Source organism: Numida meleagris, chromosome 6 (genome assembly GCF_002078875.1).
Source record: "Numida meleagris isolate 19003 breed g44 Domestic line chromosome 6, NumMel1.0, whole genome shotgun sequence".
In the NCBI taxonomy this organism is placed as follows: Eukaryota; Metazoa; Chordata; class Aves; order Galliformes; family Numididae; genus Numida; species Numida meleagris.
In genome coordinates this window covers 13,378,260-13,396,706 of record NC_034414.1, presented here as the reverse complement: position 1 = coordinate 13,396,706, position 18,447 = coordinate 13,378,260, and the positions used below count along the sequence as shown (strand labels likewise).

Sequence of the window (18,447 nt, the reverse complement as noted above, 5' to 3'; positions counted from 1 at the left end):
TTAGTTTCTGCTGAAATCCTCCAGGTTTGTTGATGTTCTGCTCAGCCTTACTGTCTTTTACTATCCTGTGTGATACTTGGATGGTAGCCAGGCACATATAAATTGCTCCCACTCATGCTCTTGCTGGCGGTTTTATGTGCCTTTCACTACTTTCTAGCAGATATTTGAGGCAGCAATTTATTCCCATCACGTTTTTTTCTGCTTACTTTCTTTTCCCTTTTGAAAACCTATTACATCTTCTTGCCTGGTTTCCTTAGTGTTTTAGGATCCCTGTGGATGGATCTGAGACTGCAGTGACAAAATTGTGGCTATTTCTAATGCTTGGGGCAAGGAGTGAGAGGCCATAAGGAGGCTTCCACTGCCCACTTTCTGAGCCTTTTCCCATTCAGGAAGGTCAGGCATCTTTCCATGAGGAACGCTTGCTCGCTTGCCATGCCAGTGGGCAGAGTGGGCATGACTTGAATTTGCCAAATTGTAGCTGTAAGCGCCCATCTTCCCCTCAGGACATCTGGCTCAGTACATTTGAGTCAGAGCAGAGAGAAGGTTTTTCATGCCAGATAGAAGGGATGGTACACATTACTTTTTGACTGGAAATTGCAAGAAACCAGAGACCGAAGTTGTGCTGCTCCTAGAAACATTTGGTTCTTGATTTTCCTCTGAGAACTTCAAATGTACTCCAAGTTTAGTCTAAGTTTTGGACAAATCCATAACCTAGTCTCTCTTCGATATGCTGATTTTTCATTATATTTTCACCTACAGATTAGAAGGGCAGAAAAAGCAAAAAATAATAATCATCATCAAATAACATGTCCAAAGGCAGAAGAAAATGAGCATTCTGAACCTTCCTCTGCAGGTCCCCAGACTTAAAATCAGCTTTCAGCCATCTTAGAAGAGTTTCTGATTTGCTGTGAATCACATAATTCCAGTGGCGATCCTGGTGAATGCCATGTCATTGGAGCAGTGTCAGAATAAAACCAAATCATGTCCCACTTCCACCCCTTGCCACAGAACGCAGCTGCTATGCACTTGCATCAGCAAAAATATCCGTGGGGCATTTTGTGGCCTGCTTGGTAATTGGACCCAAATGTAACAAAGAGGGCATCAGTCAGTCCTGGCTTAGCATGGATTAGATCACTGCAAGTAGAGGGGATATTTACTATAGCATATTGATATCATTAAGGCATGTTAGTAGCTTACAATGTTTTAAAAAAAAACATGGATACAATAATAACAACAAAAACCACAGAAGCTCAGTTCTGGGACTTAGTTCTCTGTCCCGGCACATCTCTTTGAAAGCTCACGCATCATGCATTCATCCAGGTATAAAATGACTATCAAAGCACATCCCACAGCTGAGAATTAACAGGGCTCTTGTCATCCAGCTCTGACCTATTGTGTTAAATTTCCAACGCAGTTCAAAGGATTGTGAATCTCTGGTGTCTTCCTAGAGGTTATTGTCATGCTAATTAAGAATAGTGTCATTTTAATGCAGCATGTTTATCATGTGGCTTGTTGCAGTTTTCTCATATGCTGATGCTAAACAAACATTCCCTTTGCCTTTGTAGGTTACACAGATGGACCAGAAACTGAACCTCATCACTGATATGCTACATCGTCTGGTTTCTAGCCATCAGGGGGATCAAGGGAACAACAGATCATCTCAGAGAGGCAACAGTGTTAATTCAGATCTCTTCCACCCAAATAACACCCTGCCAACCTATGAGCAACTGACCGTACCGGGAAGAAATGAAGATGATATATCCTGATGTGGTAAAAGTCTGGGTTGGGTTCTTCCCACCTTCCTCCTTTAAACGGGACTGAATGTTGAGAACTTGGAAGGAATTCAGTTTATCAGCCATCCAAGAAAACACATGACTGCTATATCTCTACTACTAGTCTCAAACACACTCTTCTAAACCACTCACAATAGCCCAAGGATTGCCAGGCTGTGTTCTACCAGGCAAAACCTACCAAAGCTCCATGTTGATTCTGTTGACGAACAAAAATTATAGCAACTCATTATTGCTCAGAAAGACCGAAACAATGTAAAGACAGGCAAAATTGCAAAGATTTAGAGCTCCTTTAATAATAATAACAGTAATAATAATATTCTAATAATACTTGAACTTAGATGGGAAATCTGCATTTTGTTTATGAACCTGCAGATAGCAATATATTTCTACTACTACGATTTTTAAAACAAAATAGGATAACTTATGTTGTTTTTATTGTATAAATACACCACTAACATTCTTGTGAATGACAAACCACATGCTGAATGATTTTCTTTTGCTGTTTTATTTTAACATTGCTACATAAACATTATCAGATAATGACCAGATTTTTTTAATCTGTTTTTCTTCAGGGAGGAACTAATACTTAATCTGGAACAATACTATTTATAGTGGAAAGTGCTATAGATTTTTTAAGATACCAGTTTTTAACAGGGAGACAATAAAGTATTACATAGAGGAATGATTTTGCTTTCTAGAAAATTGTTGCCAAAGAATTTATATATAAATAGAAAATGCAGTGGTCTGAATGTACTTGTCCTGAAATAGCTTTTTAAAAAGAAGGCCCACTACTTCTTAAATCTACTTCTTTTTTTTTTTTTTCTTAGCTTATGCTATCCAAGAATAGTACAACAGTCTAACGTGATTGGACTTGCAGGTCAAGTGCTTGAGCTGGCCACTTACTGAGCATCCATAATTCTCACAGGAATCAAGGCCCCGGTTCAGGAAAGCATCTCTCATCCAGACAGCGTACATGACAAATTTAATAGTTTCCTGAATAACAGAATGAGAAATTCTGCTCCTTACCGAAATCATTAGATATTCAGAAATGCCAGCTCTCATCTAAAGGACACGGGGCCTCGCTTGCAAGCCACCTCACCCCACATTATAGTTGCAATAAGAACAGCAGTGTTTGCCTTGATGTGAATTTTAACTTTGATTGCTAAAGTTGAAATTCAACCCTTGCAGATAGATAGCACCTCTACCATATGCACCCTTCCTTGAAAGTGGAACATCTTTAAAGTTGACAGTGTTGGAAAATGGAGGATTACAACACAGCTAATTAATGCAATGTATATAAAAATGAAAGATTTCAGTGTTTGAAAGCAAGCAGACTTAAATATATGAGTAAATCAAAACCGATGCCCTAAAGCCTCTTAATTTTGCACAGCAGTTAGCATTACCAATCTTTAGGATGTATGAGCAGTCTGAAATTCTGATGCGTAATGAACTGAGATTGCAGGGAACCATCTCATAGTATTGTTTATATGCTGGGCCTTGTTTTAAACATGAAACATTTCACCTCTTTCACTTGGACTGCAGAGGAAAGTATACTGTATTTATGTTATGGTTATCTTGTCTTGCTGCTGTACAGTAGATACATGTTAAGGGTGTAGAAATTTATGGACATAAACAGGAATTGTACCTGGGCATTATGTTTTATAGAAATCAAAATTATTGTGATGATTTTGAATATTTTTTAAATGAGATTCGCTGTGTAATTTCAGATTATTGATCAATCTATAGTTTCCTAATAAAAAACAGGACAAGAGTACCATGTCTTCTGTTTATTCTAAGATCCAGAAGTTCAATACACACAGGGAAGTTGCTGGCTTTTCTTTTTTCTCTTAGCCTACTATGCAATATAGTGCTATATAATGTACTTGCGTTGACTTGTCGGTTTGTCTCTGTCCATGTGAACATCGCCATCACCAGTGAACTCAGAATAATCATGTTTTGAAGTTCTGTCTGTGGCAGGTTGCTACCGGGTCTGATTCCACATCTGGACCAACAGAAGCTTTCAGAAAAAGCACCAGCATGGAGACCTGTGACTTCAAATCCAATGGTCCATCTTGCCCTTAAGAAGAGAAGATGATCCAGGCTGTCTTTAACTGCCCCATCCAAATCCATCATGCAGTTGCCCAAAGGTAGCCAGCATAGCTGCTCACCAGAGACATACCTTACTTCTCTGCCTGACAAGTGGATTTGTCTCATCCATTGGGTCTTCATACCTGAAAGACTTCTCTCAAAAGTAAGTATCTCAGTGTCTTTCTTCACAGTGCATTGTGGAATAAGGGTAGCAGGAAGATGAGCTGAACAGTTTGATGCCTTCAACCCCAGACACTGCCCGCAGTAACCGTCATGCAGAGAGTATGCTGTGTTGAAACCTTGTTTGCTGGTTTCTGCTGTTCATGCAAATTGTCCAAAGCACATAAGTAAGTGTGTAGTAATTGTCTGCAAATTGTGTGTCTGCTCCATGTCCAGTACAAAGGGACTTTAGTGGCCGCTGTTATATAAATGCGGTATAACGTCTCTGCAAAGCTTTCATTACTCTGAGCCTGAGTGGTTTCGGAGCTGGAAGCGCCTGCTGCCACACTGATGATTGGAGTATGTTGCTTTTTAGGTTCCCTTTCACAAAGTATCTTACGAAAGTATAAGAGTCTGGACATCATTCATTTTCATTCTTGTATTTTAAAATAGGCTTGTTTTAAATAATGTCATTGGCCAGCACTGTGCTCAGATACTTGCTGAGGCAGAAATAATTTGATGTCAGCAGATAAAATGGCTGTCTCAGTGCAGCACGTTAATGGCTCTTGTGGCCAGCATACACCTCGGTGCTGATTTATTATCAGTCCGGGGGAAGGTGGAAGGATTCCAGGGCTCCCCCCACCCACTGAGTTGGAAAGGTCTGGGCAAGGAACAAATTGCTCCTTGAACTGTAAAAAAAGTAAAATACAGGAAGATTTTCTTTTCTGTGAGTTTAAAGGAGAAAAGGTAAAAACAGTTTTCAGCTAATCCTCACATACCCTGCTGAGATGGGTATTATTGTTCTCGTTTCACTGATGGGATGGTGGCTGGGAAGAGGAGGGGCAGGGAAGAAGAAAAGAAAAAAGATTAAGGGTCTGATGCAACTCCCATCTATGTCCCGCTCCTGTGAATGTGTACTTATGTACTTCATTTATTCACGGGAGTTGGGCTATGGCCTTCAGTGGGACTACTCAGTCCATGCGGGTCAATGTAAGCCTTCACAAGTTCAAAATCTATTAAAGAAGGTTTCCTATAGACTTAGTGGAAGCTGGAGTCAGATGTAGCTGTAGCATTTCTTTCCCTGTGGTCACAAAGATGTTTGAATTGCCAATTTTGTTCCCTGTTTCTGTTTTCAGACTGTTGACTTATACAACTCTCATGAGCTTCTCACAAGCCATGACAATATTGGAGGTATTTCTTTCTACTTTAGTGATGAGAGCTTTCCTTACCTACCACATGTGAACTCACACAATGAAATGTTCCTGCACAAAAGCAAATTCTTTTTAGATGCTCTGACATTTCATTTTCAAAGGCTTGTAGAAAAGCTTGACTTTGGGCTCCCCGACCAGCAGCAGCTTCGATGAAGGAACGTGGAGGGAAGCAAGTTCAAAACAAATAGAAGGAAATAGCTGGTGCCCTAGTGATCAGTGAGTCCCAGCAAAGATTAGATGCAAGAACAAGAAATTGATGAATTCAAGTAGAAACTATCAAGTATTTCTACAAATAGTGGCTTTTTCATGGCTCATGTGAGGGCTGACTTTGATGTCTAAGATCAAATTCAAGCTGAAACTTCCTTCCGTGTTGCGATGTTTTGCAGGTTCTTTTCCTTCATCACACACCTGGTGCCTGGTGAGGTGTGAATATATGCTCAGCCTTTCCATGGTGGGAACATTCAGACTGCATGGTGGTGGGGCCTCTCTCTCTCTACTACCCTCCCAGCCTCACTCACCCAAAGCTCACTCTCTTATTCTCATAGAATCAAAGAATCATCATCATAGAATCACTTGAGTTGAAAGGGACCCTGAAAGGCCATCTAGTCCAACTCCCCTGCAATGAACAGGGACACCTACACTAGATCAGGTGCCTAGAGCCCCATCCAGCCTGACCTTGAATGTCTCCAGGGATGGGGCTTCCACAATTCTCTGAGCAAGTTGTTCCGGTGCCCTCTACCCTTCTGTTAAGTTCAGTTGAACTAGGCTGACGCGTTCAAAAGCCATTCAGAGGAGCCAAAACAAATACTGTGTGAGTGCATTCACATTGTTTACGTGAGAACTGGGCTGAAAATTCCCCCCAGCCCTAAGCCAGAGATTTTGACCAGATAATAGCCTTGCGTTCAGGGCACAAGGGCATCTGTAATTCCCGAGGCTGAGAAGGGACTTGCAGAAGACTTTTTCTCAGGAGTCACCAGTTCCTGCGAGGCTTCGTGCACCCTGCCTGTGGAGCAGCAACAGAAAGATACTGGAAAACAGGAATGCTTTTCCAGGGCAGCACAAGAAGCCTCACACCGCTCCTGGATGACAGAAACCCAAAAGCCAATATGACAAAATGGTTGGCGCCACAACAAAGAAAATGCAGGTGCCGAATGGAGGCATTGTTCAATGTGTCCATGCGCATTATTGTAATGCAGCGTGTTGTCCAGTGAAAAGATGCCTACATGGCTGGCGAGGGAGCACTGCCAGGGAAGGGCTGGCCCCAGAGAAGCTGCATTGTCCGAGCCAGGCAGAAAGTTCACATAACTCCCACATTGGCTGGCAACTGCTGCCTACGGGGAACAGCTTACCAGCCTGACGTGAGGCATTATGCTCCCTGCCCGTGGATTTGCACCTAAGAAGAACCGATGCATAAAGCCAGTCTCAAAATCATCTCGGAGCTCCGTTTTCTTCAGAGCTAGCATTGCTCTGGCGAACTGCCCAGGGATTTAGACTCAGCTAATCCAGGCTTGGCTCTCCATGGCAGACACCCGTGGAACAAAGGAAAGAAAGCTTCCACGACCCTGTCAAGTTTCTGGTAAATCACTCAGCCAGGTGCAGAAAGTGGGATAGGCGGTCGCCAGCGAGCTTTCTTGGATCAGAGAGAGGCAAATCCCTGGAGGGGGGAACAGAAGAAGCTTTACAGATTTTCTTGCCATAATTTACCAAGCCTGTGTGCAGCGCTCCGAGCATGCAGTGCCTGTGCGTTTCACACAATCCTTCCAGCGAGCTGTGCTGAAGCACACTGCCCTGCCAACGTGTGCTCCAAGGGTTTCTGGTGCACGCTGGTTGCTTGGTTTGTCTTCAAAGTGGGCAAAGCTGTTCCTAGGACTGTCTCTCAGATGAGCACAGGCACTGGACAGATTTTAATCATTTTTCTAAATTGCAAGGAAGGAAGTATTATTGATGTTATTCTTTTAATAACTATTTTAATAACTATTTTTATTCCGACTCACTTAGGTAGGAGATTGCTTGGAGATACATCATCTCCTTTGTGTGAATTTTTATTTAGAAAGAGAGATACACTGGCAATCTTGTAGAAAAAGAAGAATAGAAAGGAAAGGAAAGAGAAAAGGAAAAAAAAAAGAGAAAAGAAAAACCTGAAAGAAAGTCAAAGAGTAAGTTCTCTTTTCAGTCCTGCTGTGTGTTATATCCTTGTGAGTATATTGATCATTAATTCATAAAGATTTTTACATTAGATACAGGTGTTACAAGAACTACCTGTGCTGTAAGCACTAGAAGCATGTAGGAAAAGGTAGGATTACATGCAGCTTGGGTGATGCTATCGTCTACAACTGCTGTGTAACCATTGCCTAATAATTTGTTAGACCTGATGATTGCCTAATCAGTCTATTAACTGAGCAGCCTATACAGGGAACCCAAATACAAAATGTGGTTCAGATTTTACTCATGCGGTGAGGCACTGGCACAGGCTGCCCAGAGAAGCTGTGGATGCCCCATTCCTGGAGGTGTTCAAGGCCAGGCTGGATGGGGCCCTGGGCAGCCTGGTCTGGTCTAGCAGTCGGCAGCCCTGCCCATGGCAGGCATTGGAACTAGATGATCTTCGAGGTCTCTTCCAACCCGAGCCATTCTGTGACTCTGTGATCTTTGGCTCTTATTCTGCATACAAATTTTTGCTTTGAGTCCATGTTTTTTACTTGATTTCCCTAGAGATTTCCTTCTCAATTAATCCAAACGTTTCCTCTCCTTCAGGTCCATCTGGATATGGGTTTGCTGGGCAGAGGGAGGTGTGCGTGTAGGAATCATCAGGCAAAAGCTTATGCAAGCGCATGCGGGGCCAGATCCCATGCGACCGGAGGCACCAAGCCTTTCTGCTGATTCTGGTGGCACTAGCAACATGCTCACGTGCTGTTTTGTCATGCCCACACCTACTCTTGCCGCACCTCACAGACGCCTGAGTCACTTCTCCTTGGTGTTGTGTGGGCTGTGATTAATATTTCCTTCCTACACCCATCATGCAGACTGCGATTTTCACTCTGGCTTTTTGTTTTCCTCCTTCCCCCCTTCCCTCTCGGTGCTGAGACAGAGAACAATTCCTGGAAAGGACGGCTTCTTTCCCCCATGCTGCACAAACACCGCTTGCGCCGTCAGGGAGGAGAGAGAGGACGTTCGGGAGCATATGGTCGGGAGCATTTGGGGGTTTTCAGACGGTGAATGACCAATGAGGTTTCAAAGGGGTTTTATTTATAAATGATAGACTCCTGAGAGAGAAATAATTGTTGCTCTCCCAAGCAGAAAGAAGCAATTCACCTGACATAAAACCCGGGGACAAAATTAGCTAAATTAAAGCGAGATATGGCAACTGTAGTAAGTTTTTTTTTTTTCTTTTCCTTCTGAATGGTGAATCATTTTAATTTTGTTTTCCTCTCCTTCCTTGGAAGGAGGAAAAAAAAAAAAAAAGAAAGAAGCAAAAGCAAAGTGCCTTGGGTCTGAAAGAACAGATGGTGCCCTGCTCGGCCCTGCAACGCGCTCTGCAGTGTGCATTCCTTTACTCTGTCCTCTCAGATAACTGAGTTATACAGCACACGACCATCTGGTGTATGACACATCTTGTGTCCCCCAAACAATGCCCCGGCAAACCTCTTCAGGGGAGAGGTTAGTTTCTAGGGTAACAGCAGCATGTGCAGCTCCGCGCCTTATTGAGATTCAGGCCTCCTCACTTGTCCCCATTCTTCTCCTTCCTATTGTTGTCACTTGAGCTTTTGCTGCTTGGTTACTCAGAGACTGACAATATCCATGAGTATTTTGTCCCCAGCCCCGAAACCATTGTCTCCAAATTTTGTTTCATTATTTATGTTTTCAATATCCAATGGTTGGCTGAAGCATCTGCTGTAGAGTGATAAGGCAAGTGCCTATTTAGGAGGGCTGTGCTGCTGCCTGACAACAATGCTTTGAATTATTCAGGTTGTGGTTGGACAAGTCTTTGCAAAAGCCAGGATATCCATGAAGCGCTGAGGTGACTTTATTTATTTGTCTGCTTCTTTTTTTTTTAGGTGCTTGCATCCTTTAAACTGGACAAGAAAAGATAGACAGTTTCTGGAGGAAGTAGGTCTGCTTATTACAAGTCTCCTGATTTTTCCTTGCTAGAAACAATTTGAAAAGAAAACATTGGCTTTGCTTTCCTATTGGATTTCTAGGGGGTGAGTTCTTCTGAAGCGATGTTTTTTGAGTGCTGATATTCTCTGATCCAAGATAGCCAAAGTCTGGGCTATAACCCAAGCGTAGGGATTGTGCATGATAATTTGAAATTCAGTTCTAGAACCATAACACCGTCTGTTTCATCAGCAAACAGAAGTAGTAGATAGATGTCTTCACCAATACCAGACATATGCCCACAGAATATATTTCTTTTACAAAGAATTAAAACATGAAATTAAGGAAATGTTGATGACCTTTAAGCACAAATGTGCTGAACTTCAAGCTCAAGTGCTTCCCTAAGTCAAGGTACAAGTAACTTTTATAAAATACTGCATCCTGTCTCTCAGGTGAAGGTCAGGTATTATAAAACCACCAACAACAGTTATGAGAGATTCTGTACCTACGCATTCAATAACAGCAGCATACATATGTTCAAGAAATGTGTAGATGTGGCACTAAGGGACTTGGTTTAGTGGGCATGGTGGGGACGGGTTAACAGTTGGACTTGATGATCTTGGAGATCTTTTCCAACCTTAATGATCCTATGATTCTATGACATCTATCTGAATATTGTGATATATTTGTTGTAAAGTCAAATCTGATTTGTTATTTTTGCTCATTTATAACATTCTGAGGATGACACTTTTGAAGTGACACTCATACAATTTATGTGTATATATATATGTGTGATATATTTGACCTAAAGGCAATTTTAAAAAAGATTTGCATAAAATATTTCAGATCCACTACTAGGATAAGAGGAAATGAGGTGTATGGCTCTCTCAGTCAAAACCACTTTCAGCACCTTGCTTGGTAGACCCTAGAGCTGGCGGCAGAAGATCACTGTGAGCAGTAACCCCAATCCAGAAGACTGCTTTTAAATATTCTAATTAAGTTGAGGTTTGATTGGCAGCACGTTTTGCCCTCAATCTGCTCGCTAGATGTGCCCTTACAGGAGTGGTATATCTTCCTGTATCAGGGGCTTCTCTGTCTAACCTAGCAAAGCAAAAGGTTAAGGTTGCTCTCCGTGAGTATATATGGGAAGAAGTGCTGTTTCACCTGAAGGACGGTGCTTCCACAGGACAGGTACATGCATCGTCCGTGAGTACATTTGCAAAGGTTTCTAAACATCAGATAAGAGGAATTCTGCAATATCACCCTGGTGTGAATGACACAATAAGATGTCACTTGGTTCATTTGTGATTGCTTGCAAAGGCAGAGAACTGGTCTGCTTGACTCAAAACATTGCTGCTGCTCCTGCATTTCATGGGCTTTAAGAGCAGAAGAGCTCATTGGACCACCTGGATGGAACTCTGCACAGGCCATAGACCTCACCCAGTTCCTCTTTCCTGCGGCAAGCAACTTGTCTGATTTAAGCATTATCTTACAGAAAGTTGTTCAGTCTTGGTGTATTAACACCAGGATCCACTCCTTGCCCTGAGGTTTGTTACAGCCTTAATTCTTCCATTAATTAAAATGGACAACTTTTCTTTTGGGGGCATGAACTTGTTCACCAGTATCTCTGATTCCTATTTGACTTTCCATCGGCAAATTGTGAACCCTTCTGGTGTAGGAAAGCACAACCATTTCTGCTTCAAATGCAAAGGATGTCTCTGTGTTGTCTCAGCTGGCACTTGCCATAGCTCTGTCATCAAAGGGGGATCACCTTCTTCCCCATTTTACAGAGAGGAAGGTTGCAGCGCAGAGGATGAAGCTTAGCTCACCAACATGAAGAAGCAATGACTTTGCTAGATGTGTACGAAGACCTCCCTGTATGGCACAAGGTCCGTGCCGGATTGCAGCACTACCCCTTTGTCCAGACCTCCGAGAGCCAAACGAAGCCAACCAGTTGTTCACAGCATCTGTTCCTGCTGAAAGCACAGCAAATAGCTTCTCAGCAAAGAGATTTCTCTTTGGGAAGGATCACTGAGCAGCCAGAAAGACAAATTAAATTAGGAAGCATAAAGCAGAAGGCCATGAGTAGAAGGGAAAAGGATATACCGTGTGAATCAGATCATGTGCAAAGAAGTCAAGTGTGCTTGTTTTTTTCAGGAATGTCTGAATATTTTTATACTTTAAGAAGAAGAGAACGATGGCACAGTCTGTTTAGGGGCAATGGGAAGGAAAAAGCAAAACAAAACAAGTGGGGCCATGAGACATGGTGCGATTTGCATCTAAATACGTTTTAGCTATAAGAACATGTTCAGAGGAAAGCACAGTATTGCCAGTTCACGAGACTAACTTTCTGATATCTTTGTGGGAACCAAATGAATTGCAAAACATCTGCAAGGTCCAAAGTGTCAATTATGCCTTTATGTAGATGGAGGAAATGTCACATGATTGAGGCAGTCATTGGACATGGTCAATTGTACGTTTTTATCCTCTGCTTAGCCTTAAAGCCTCACTCAACAGTCCCCTCAGACAAAGGCACTGTCAGAGAGGGAGATGGATCAGTTTGGCCACTCTCAGGAGTTGCTTATCAGCACAGAAAGTGTCCCTGGCCTCGGACAGCTCTGACATTCTGTTTGCATATCCTGCTTCACTGGTGCAGCTACGAGTCCGCCTCAAGAGCCGTGCAGCGAGACGTAGCCAGGCGAACAACCCAACACAAAGCCCAGATACCGGCGGGGATTTGGAAAAGGAACCACACAAACAAGCAGGTTTCAGATACTTATCTTAGACCATACCTGTGTTTCTCCGTCAGGTTTCTCCTCCAGCTCACAAGCGACAAGTTTTTTGAAACATGCCAACTGCCCAGAAGCATCTCGCAGGAATGTGTAAAACGAAGTCATGCATCATTCAGGGATTGCAGGAGCTGCCAAAGCAGAAGAATGGTTTTGAAAGGCCCATATGTGTAGCAGTGAATGCCAAATATCTTCATTTTAATGGCTCGCGTGTTACAGTTTATATTGAGCACTTCAACAAGTCCCAGCAATATTCTTTCTGGATTTGCAAACTTGCGTTACTTCTCAAGGAAACTTTTAAACCCAGCAACATTTGTACTGAACAATTAGTGCGTGTTTTACTGCAGTCAACATCTGAAGCCAACAGCATCTCTACACTGTAAAACTGCACCAAAACGCCACTGGCACCGCTTCCAGCTGGTGGGATGGTACAGCTCCCTTCGCATCAAGGGAGCCTTGGATGGGGCTTGTGGTCATTACCATGATAAATTATCATGCTATTACATCACCGTGGATGCTTATCTAAAGTCTGACATCCACGTAGTTCTGGCTGAACGTGTCTGGATCCATTGAGCGGGTGCCCAAGGTAGGGCACTCGTGTCAACCAGACCTTGTAGCAGTGGAAGGAGAAATACGGGTTGCAGCCATAGGGCTGAGTGCTCTGAGCAGGAGGCAAGTGAGCAGAATGCATGACATGTCTGCAATTGCTTTGGGAAGAGTGCAGCCAAAACTGTAAATTGTGTTACACGCAAAAGATAAAATCTGTTCTGAATCGTGGAAGCCCTCACGTTGTTTTAAGTGAGATTTCTGTGTATGTATACATACACACAGCCGCTGTCCTCGCCCTGCCCGCTGCGTGTCTGCTCCCACTGCTGGCGTGCAGAGGTTGTCCTGCCTTGGAAATAGAGCTTACACATGCACATGCCCTCCCAAAATTGACGTGTTGCTCTGGTTGTGGCTGGCTGTTGTATCCAGCGTCACGACAAAGTAACCCATCCATCTAAACACAACAACAGCACAAGGGATGGGGCTGCTCTGCGTGAGCTGCCTGGTGTCCAAAATGAAGGTATGTATTTAAAGGCATCGGATAAGCCTACCCGTGCAGGTATTCCAGGAAAGGATGAAGTGTGTCTCACGATTCCAGGAACAGAAGGGAGTTGGTAAATCACGTGCACAGCGAGATAAACCCCAGGCAGCCCTGCAGCATGGCGTAGATTTGGATGGCTTACGTCAGGAGCGTTCTGTAGCAGAGCACGGAGCAGGCTCATTCCAGCAGAACAGCACTTGAAGAGATGATTCCTGGAAAGTGCTTTACATCTGAATTTTTGGGCAGTGGTTTCCTTGTGCCAGCAAAGCCTGTGTAAGTCAGGGCTCTGTGAAAGAGAACATTTAATACAGTGCAAAGCCCAGCAGCCCAGGCTGGGTTAGGAAATCAGCAGATCTGGTGAATGAATCAGGCTCAGCCCACAGGAATCTTGCTGCAGGAAAGCAGCCATTGCCAGGAGGGGTCAGGCTGTTGTCCTCCATCCACTGCCTCTGAAGGAAACAGCAGCACATAGGTAGAAAAGAAACTTACAGACCCTAACTGGAGCATAAGCTGTCAGTTACAGTGTCTCATTTCTGTGCTGGTTTTGCATGTTTGTAAGACCTGTCTGTATATAGAACTTAGAAGCATCCAGTCCTGTGGTCCATGAAGAGATGAACTGTCTGTAATGTGCTTATCTAGAAGGCTGGGTCCCACCTATGAAATCTGTTGCCTTTTACCAAATATATGAGGAAAAAGCAGACACGGGGGCTATCCAAATTGTGGTTTCCTGATCCTCTGCATTTATTTCAAGGGTATTGGTGGCACTTCCAGCTTTATCCTGCCTGAAAGGTCAGGGTGGAAAGCTGCTGAATGTGTGGTTGTGGGGGGCTGCTTTCTCTTCCATCTGCCCTGTGCATCCTCTAGAAAAGAACCATAGAATCATAGAATCATTTGAGTTGGAAGGGACCCTTAACGGCCATCTGGTCCAACTCCCCTGCAATGAACAGGGACACCTACAGCTGATCAAGTGCTCAGAGCTCCATCCGGCCTGACCTTGAGTATCTCCAGGGGCAGGGCATCCACCAACTCTCTGGGCAGCCTGTTCTAAGGAAGCAGACATTTGCTGGTCACAGGTAAGATAGAACAGTGTTTTCTGTTGTCATTGTTGTCATGAGGATTCACCAAGATTGTGTTCATGCACAGTTACCAACTTAAATGCTGCTGAAGGTGGTGAAAGTTTTGTACCTGAATTTGGGAGGAGTTCAGTCAGGCTTGGAGCTCTTCTGGTGACAAATATTGTAGGATTAATCATAGAATCACAGAATCATTTAGGTTGGAAAAGACCACTAAGCTCACCAAGTCCAACCCCAGCCCACTCCCACCATGCCCAACAACCATGTCCCTCACTGCCACATCTCCATGGTTTTTAACACCTCCAGGGACGGTGACTCCACCATCTCCCTGGGCAGCCTGTTCCAGTGCCCAACAGAAGAGATTTTTCTTAATAACCACCATGAAACTTCCCTGGCATAAGGTAAAGCCATTTAACTGACTTCTACTCGCAGCCTGTGCCCTTGGTAGGTTCGGGACACTCACAGATGTGGCATGGCAGCAACCGAAGCAGGCCAGCATTGAATAAAGGCCTCCAGCTGCACTCCCTGACCCCCAGCCTCACCACAATGGGCATGGGGTGGTATTATTTTAAACTTTCTCTATTTCCCTATATGGAGTCTCCAAACCAGCTTATTGGATTTTCCCAGTGTTTCAGCTCTTTCTCCTCTAAACGTTCCTCCCATCCCTTCCTTCTCCCCTCTTGCCAACCTGCTGTTCTGTGTTTTTTCTTATCTCTTTCTTCTACTAAATTCTTATCTTAAAAACAGTGCATTTGATTTTGTGCAATAGTAGATTTTGCTCCTGGAACAACTCTGCCACCTCTCTTTGGCCAAATTACGTGTACATCTACTCTTCTTAAAAACTCATCATCTAACATGACACCCGTAGTATTTAAACTCTTTCTAAAATCAAAATTTAAATGCTTTAATTTTACTATCATTTCCTGGCTTTTGTGGTTGGGAAAAAAAAAAAAAGCATTATACTCATTTTAAAATCATTTCAGGTGTTTTCTTTGCTCATCTAAGGAAAACCATCAAGGTTATTCATTGTGTTCTCTTTGTTATCACAGGAGGTTTAAACATGCCATGTAATCTGTGGCCAATTAAAACACTGATTTCTGTTATAATTGCAGCAGTCAGGTTTGGAGGCGTTTGGGATGGGTGGAACAGGTGGGACAACTACACAGGGAGAGATTTCTTGCTTTACTTTTGCATGAAATAAATACAAGTGTGGCTAATTCCATGTTCTCCTTCTTCAGAGTCTGCCAGCAGCCGGGGCTCACTCAGGACACAAAGTGAGCAGTACTGAGAGCAGGGACTGGTCATGGCCAGGATGCAGGAGTGGGCATCAAGGAGACCATGACCCTTCCCAGCCAGTTCTGCCCACACTACCTAACCCAGGTAAAGCTCTGAACTGCACAAAATCAGATATGGAAAGCACGTGCACATAGGTATATATGTAAATGTAAAACATCTCTGCACTACCATGATCAGATGTGTTTGTATATGTTTGAGCATTTCTACACTGGGTGTCATCCAACCAAACCAATTTGTTTGGGCAACTTCCCAGGCTTTCTTTCTCTTTACTGCAGAGGACGCAGCGTTACCTCCGCCCAGACTCCCAAACATCTTCTGGATGGATGGTGCGCTGGGCAACCTGGTCTAGTACTAGACCTGGAGGTTGGTGGCCCTGCCTGTGGCAGGGGGGTTGGAACTTGGTGATCCTTGAGGTCCCTTCCAACCCAAGCCATTCTTTGATTCTCTGATGATTCTGGTCAACCCTGCCTCTCCCCTCCTGAGGACCCCACTGCTCAACAAGATGCAAGAACTCATTGTTCCCTTGGGAACGCCTTCAGGACACGCAGCCTATTGTAGGTGCCCTACTTAAGGCATGGTCTGTAGCACCTTGGAGCTCTTTCTTCACACTGCTACGTTGTTTTTTTTTTTTAATCCTATTCACACTGACATGCCTTTCACCTATGGCTCTCAGATCCAGCTATGAGAACAAGGTTCGAAGTGGTTCTTGCTAACACATCATGCACGGGGCTGATGGGAGCTGAGCCAGCGCCATCAGCTTGGTGGCCCACTTGGCCAAGGGCTGCTGCTGTTTGGTCCAATAACTGCTGAAGTGCTTTTTCTGACGTTTTCCTCACTCCAGAGTGCTTTTCACAAACCCAGATCTCTGTTCTCAGGCATCCTTTTGCACTCCCTAGCCATGCCCCTTGCTCTTCTCTCCCTCAAGAACAAAACATGGCCTTCCATTGCAGGATCACAGTGGACCGCTGAACCTCAGTGCAATGCACAGACTTAGCACTAGCTACGCGGACATGCACCCAGCCCATGGCACGGCCACAGCAAGGGCTGGGCACTGTGCTGCCCGTGGCCAAGAGCACAGCACAGAAAGGACCCAGGAATGAGGGGGGTGAAAGTAGGAAGGAGCCGTGCTTGGGTGTGTGGGGCCATCTGCCACCGCAGAAGTACAATGCCGGATTCTTGAAATGTAAAAATAGATCTCAAAAGCGACATGTTTTAATGAACTGAGCACAAAGGAACATGGGCGAAATAAACTGAAAACAGAAGCAAGGTTCAAGGAGCTGTTTGTTAAATGAGCACCCGGAGCCAGAATATGGTTTTGGTGCCGGAGAATGCAGGCGGGCTGCGTCCTGCGCGCGCCACGGCTCTTTGGGATGCGGGTGGGAGCGGGAGGGGTGAATGCAGCCCTTGTTTGTCCTCTCTTGAGGAATCTAATTATGTATCAATTGATTTCAAAGCCCGCAATAGCAACTCTCCGGCAAACACTCGCTCCCAGACATTGTCCCAGCTTTCGCCCGGTCATAATTTATTCACCTCGGGTTTAAATGAGCACTTCGCGCCTATCCCCCCCCCCCCTTTGGGGGCTGCAGGGAAAGCGCTGAGCCTGGAGGAGGGGTTAGGGACGGGGGCGGGGGGGGCGCTGCCAAGCCTCAACCACCCTGTACCCACGGGGGCTGCGGGCCGACCCTGGGGGGGCAGAGCCGTGCCCCCGCCCCTCGCGGCGGGCAGGGAGCCACGAGCCGGCTGTCACTCGGCCTTCTGCCCGGCTGCGCGCCGTCAAAGGGCCGCCCGCGGGCGGCAGCGCCTCGGGGCCGGCGGCGAACGCACTGCCGGGGCCGGGGGGCTGCGCTCCGATCGGGCCGCAACGGGGGGGCGGCGGAACCACGCATACGCGTGTGTGCACCCATGCGCGCATAAAGTCACGCAAACGCACTTTCAAATGGACGCACGGAGCTGCACGCATGCCCACGCATGGGCGCAAGAGCAAATTAGCGCGTGCATTCACGCACGGATACCTGCACGCTCCGCTCTTACACACGCACAAAGATGCGCGTGCAGACGTGCACACCCGGGAGGGGTGCCCTCGGGCTCATGCAGGGTGGGTCCGATGGGGCTGTCCCCCATACAGAACCACATCCTCCTGAGGAGTCTCCTCCCCCCATCTGCCCCCGGCTTCAGTCCTCGTTTGCTCCGCGGAGAGGTGATTGGGGCACAATGGCACGCACCCTCGCCCCCCCCATATGTACACCCCCCACCTTCCACAGGGAAGAGTCACAGGGGAAATGAGGGGAAGCGCAAAGTTCCAACGCTGACCGCTTTCCCTTCATCTTTGGGCCGTAGCACCCTTTCCCCGGGAGAGACAAGCGATCAGTATCAGAGCGATACCTTCAAACGACCCCGTCCCCTCCGCAACTTAAATAAACAGCATCTGGAAGCCAGGCCGGGGCCGCCCGCCCCCGCTACGGCCGCCCCCCCCCGCCGCTATTAAGCGCCCATTACGGCGGTGGAGGCAGGGAAGGGGCAGGTTTAAATGCTTCCCCCCGAAGCGCAGACAATTTTGATGAGTGGGTTTTTGTCCGGATGGTTCGTAATGGTGCCTGTTTTGGGGTGTCCCGGGGGGTCCGGGAAGCTTTAATTCGCTCACAAAGGCTCATTTGCAGGTCAATGCCATGGCACACTCGCCTCTCCCCTTTGCCTAAATCTCCTTTTGTTCCCCCTCGCCTGCTCCTCATGCCAGATGGCCGAGGAAAATGCTAATTTTCTCTCTCTCTCCCCCCCCTTTTTTTTTGCATTTAATTGCGGCCCTTTGCAGATGGGGGCCGCGGAGTGTGTGCTTCATTCAAATGAGGTTTGCTTTTTGGT

At 45.4% G+C, this 18,447-nt stretch overlaps 1 protein-coding gene and 1 long non-coding RNA gene across 4 annotated transcripts in view; both read left to right on the top strand.

Moving 5' to 3' along the window:
• The window catches only part of KCNQ1 (potassium voltage-gated channel subfamily Q member 1), a 330,702-nt gene extending 327,135 nt beyond the window's left edge, over nt 1–3,567 (top strand). For both annotated transcript variants that reach the window (XM_021402549.1, XM_021402550.1), the window contains one exon: nt 1,566–3,567. In XM_021402549.1, the coding sequence (XP_021258224.1) occupies nt 1,566–1,766 (201 nt within the window). In that variant the 3' untranslated portion in view covers nt 1,767–3,567. The remainder of the gene's footprint in view (nt 1–1,565) is intronic.
• On the top strand, nt 4,096–16,855 carry LOC110401431. Of its 2 annotated transcripts, none has more exons than XR_002440378.1 (2): nt 4,096–6,827; nt 9,304–16,855. It is a non-coding gene; the product is annotated as an uncharacterized LOC110401431 (long non-coding RNA). The 2 variants fall into 2 exon arrangements; XR_002440379.1 differs by having other exon boundaries at nt 4,096–7,407.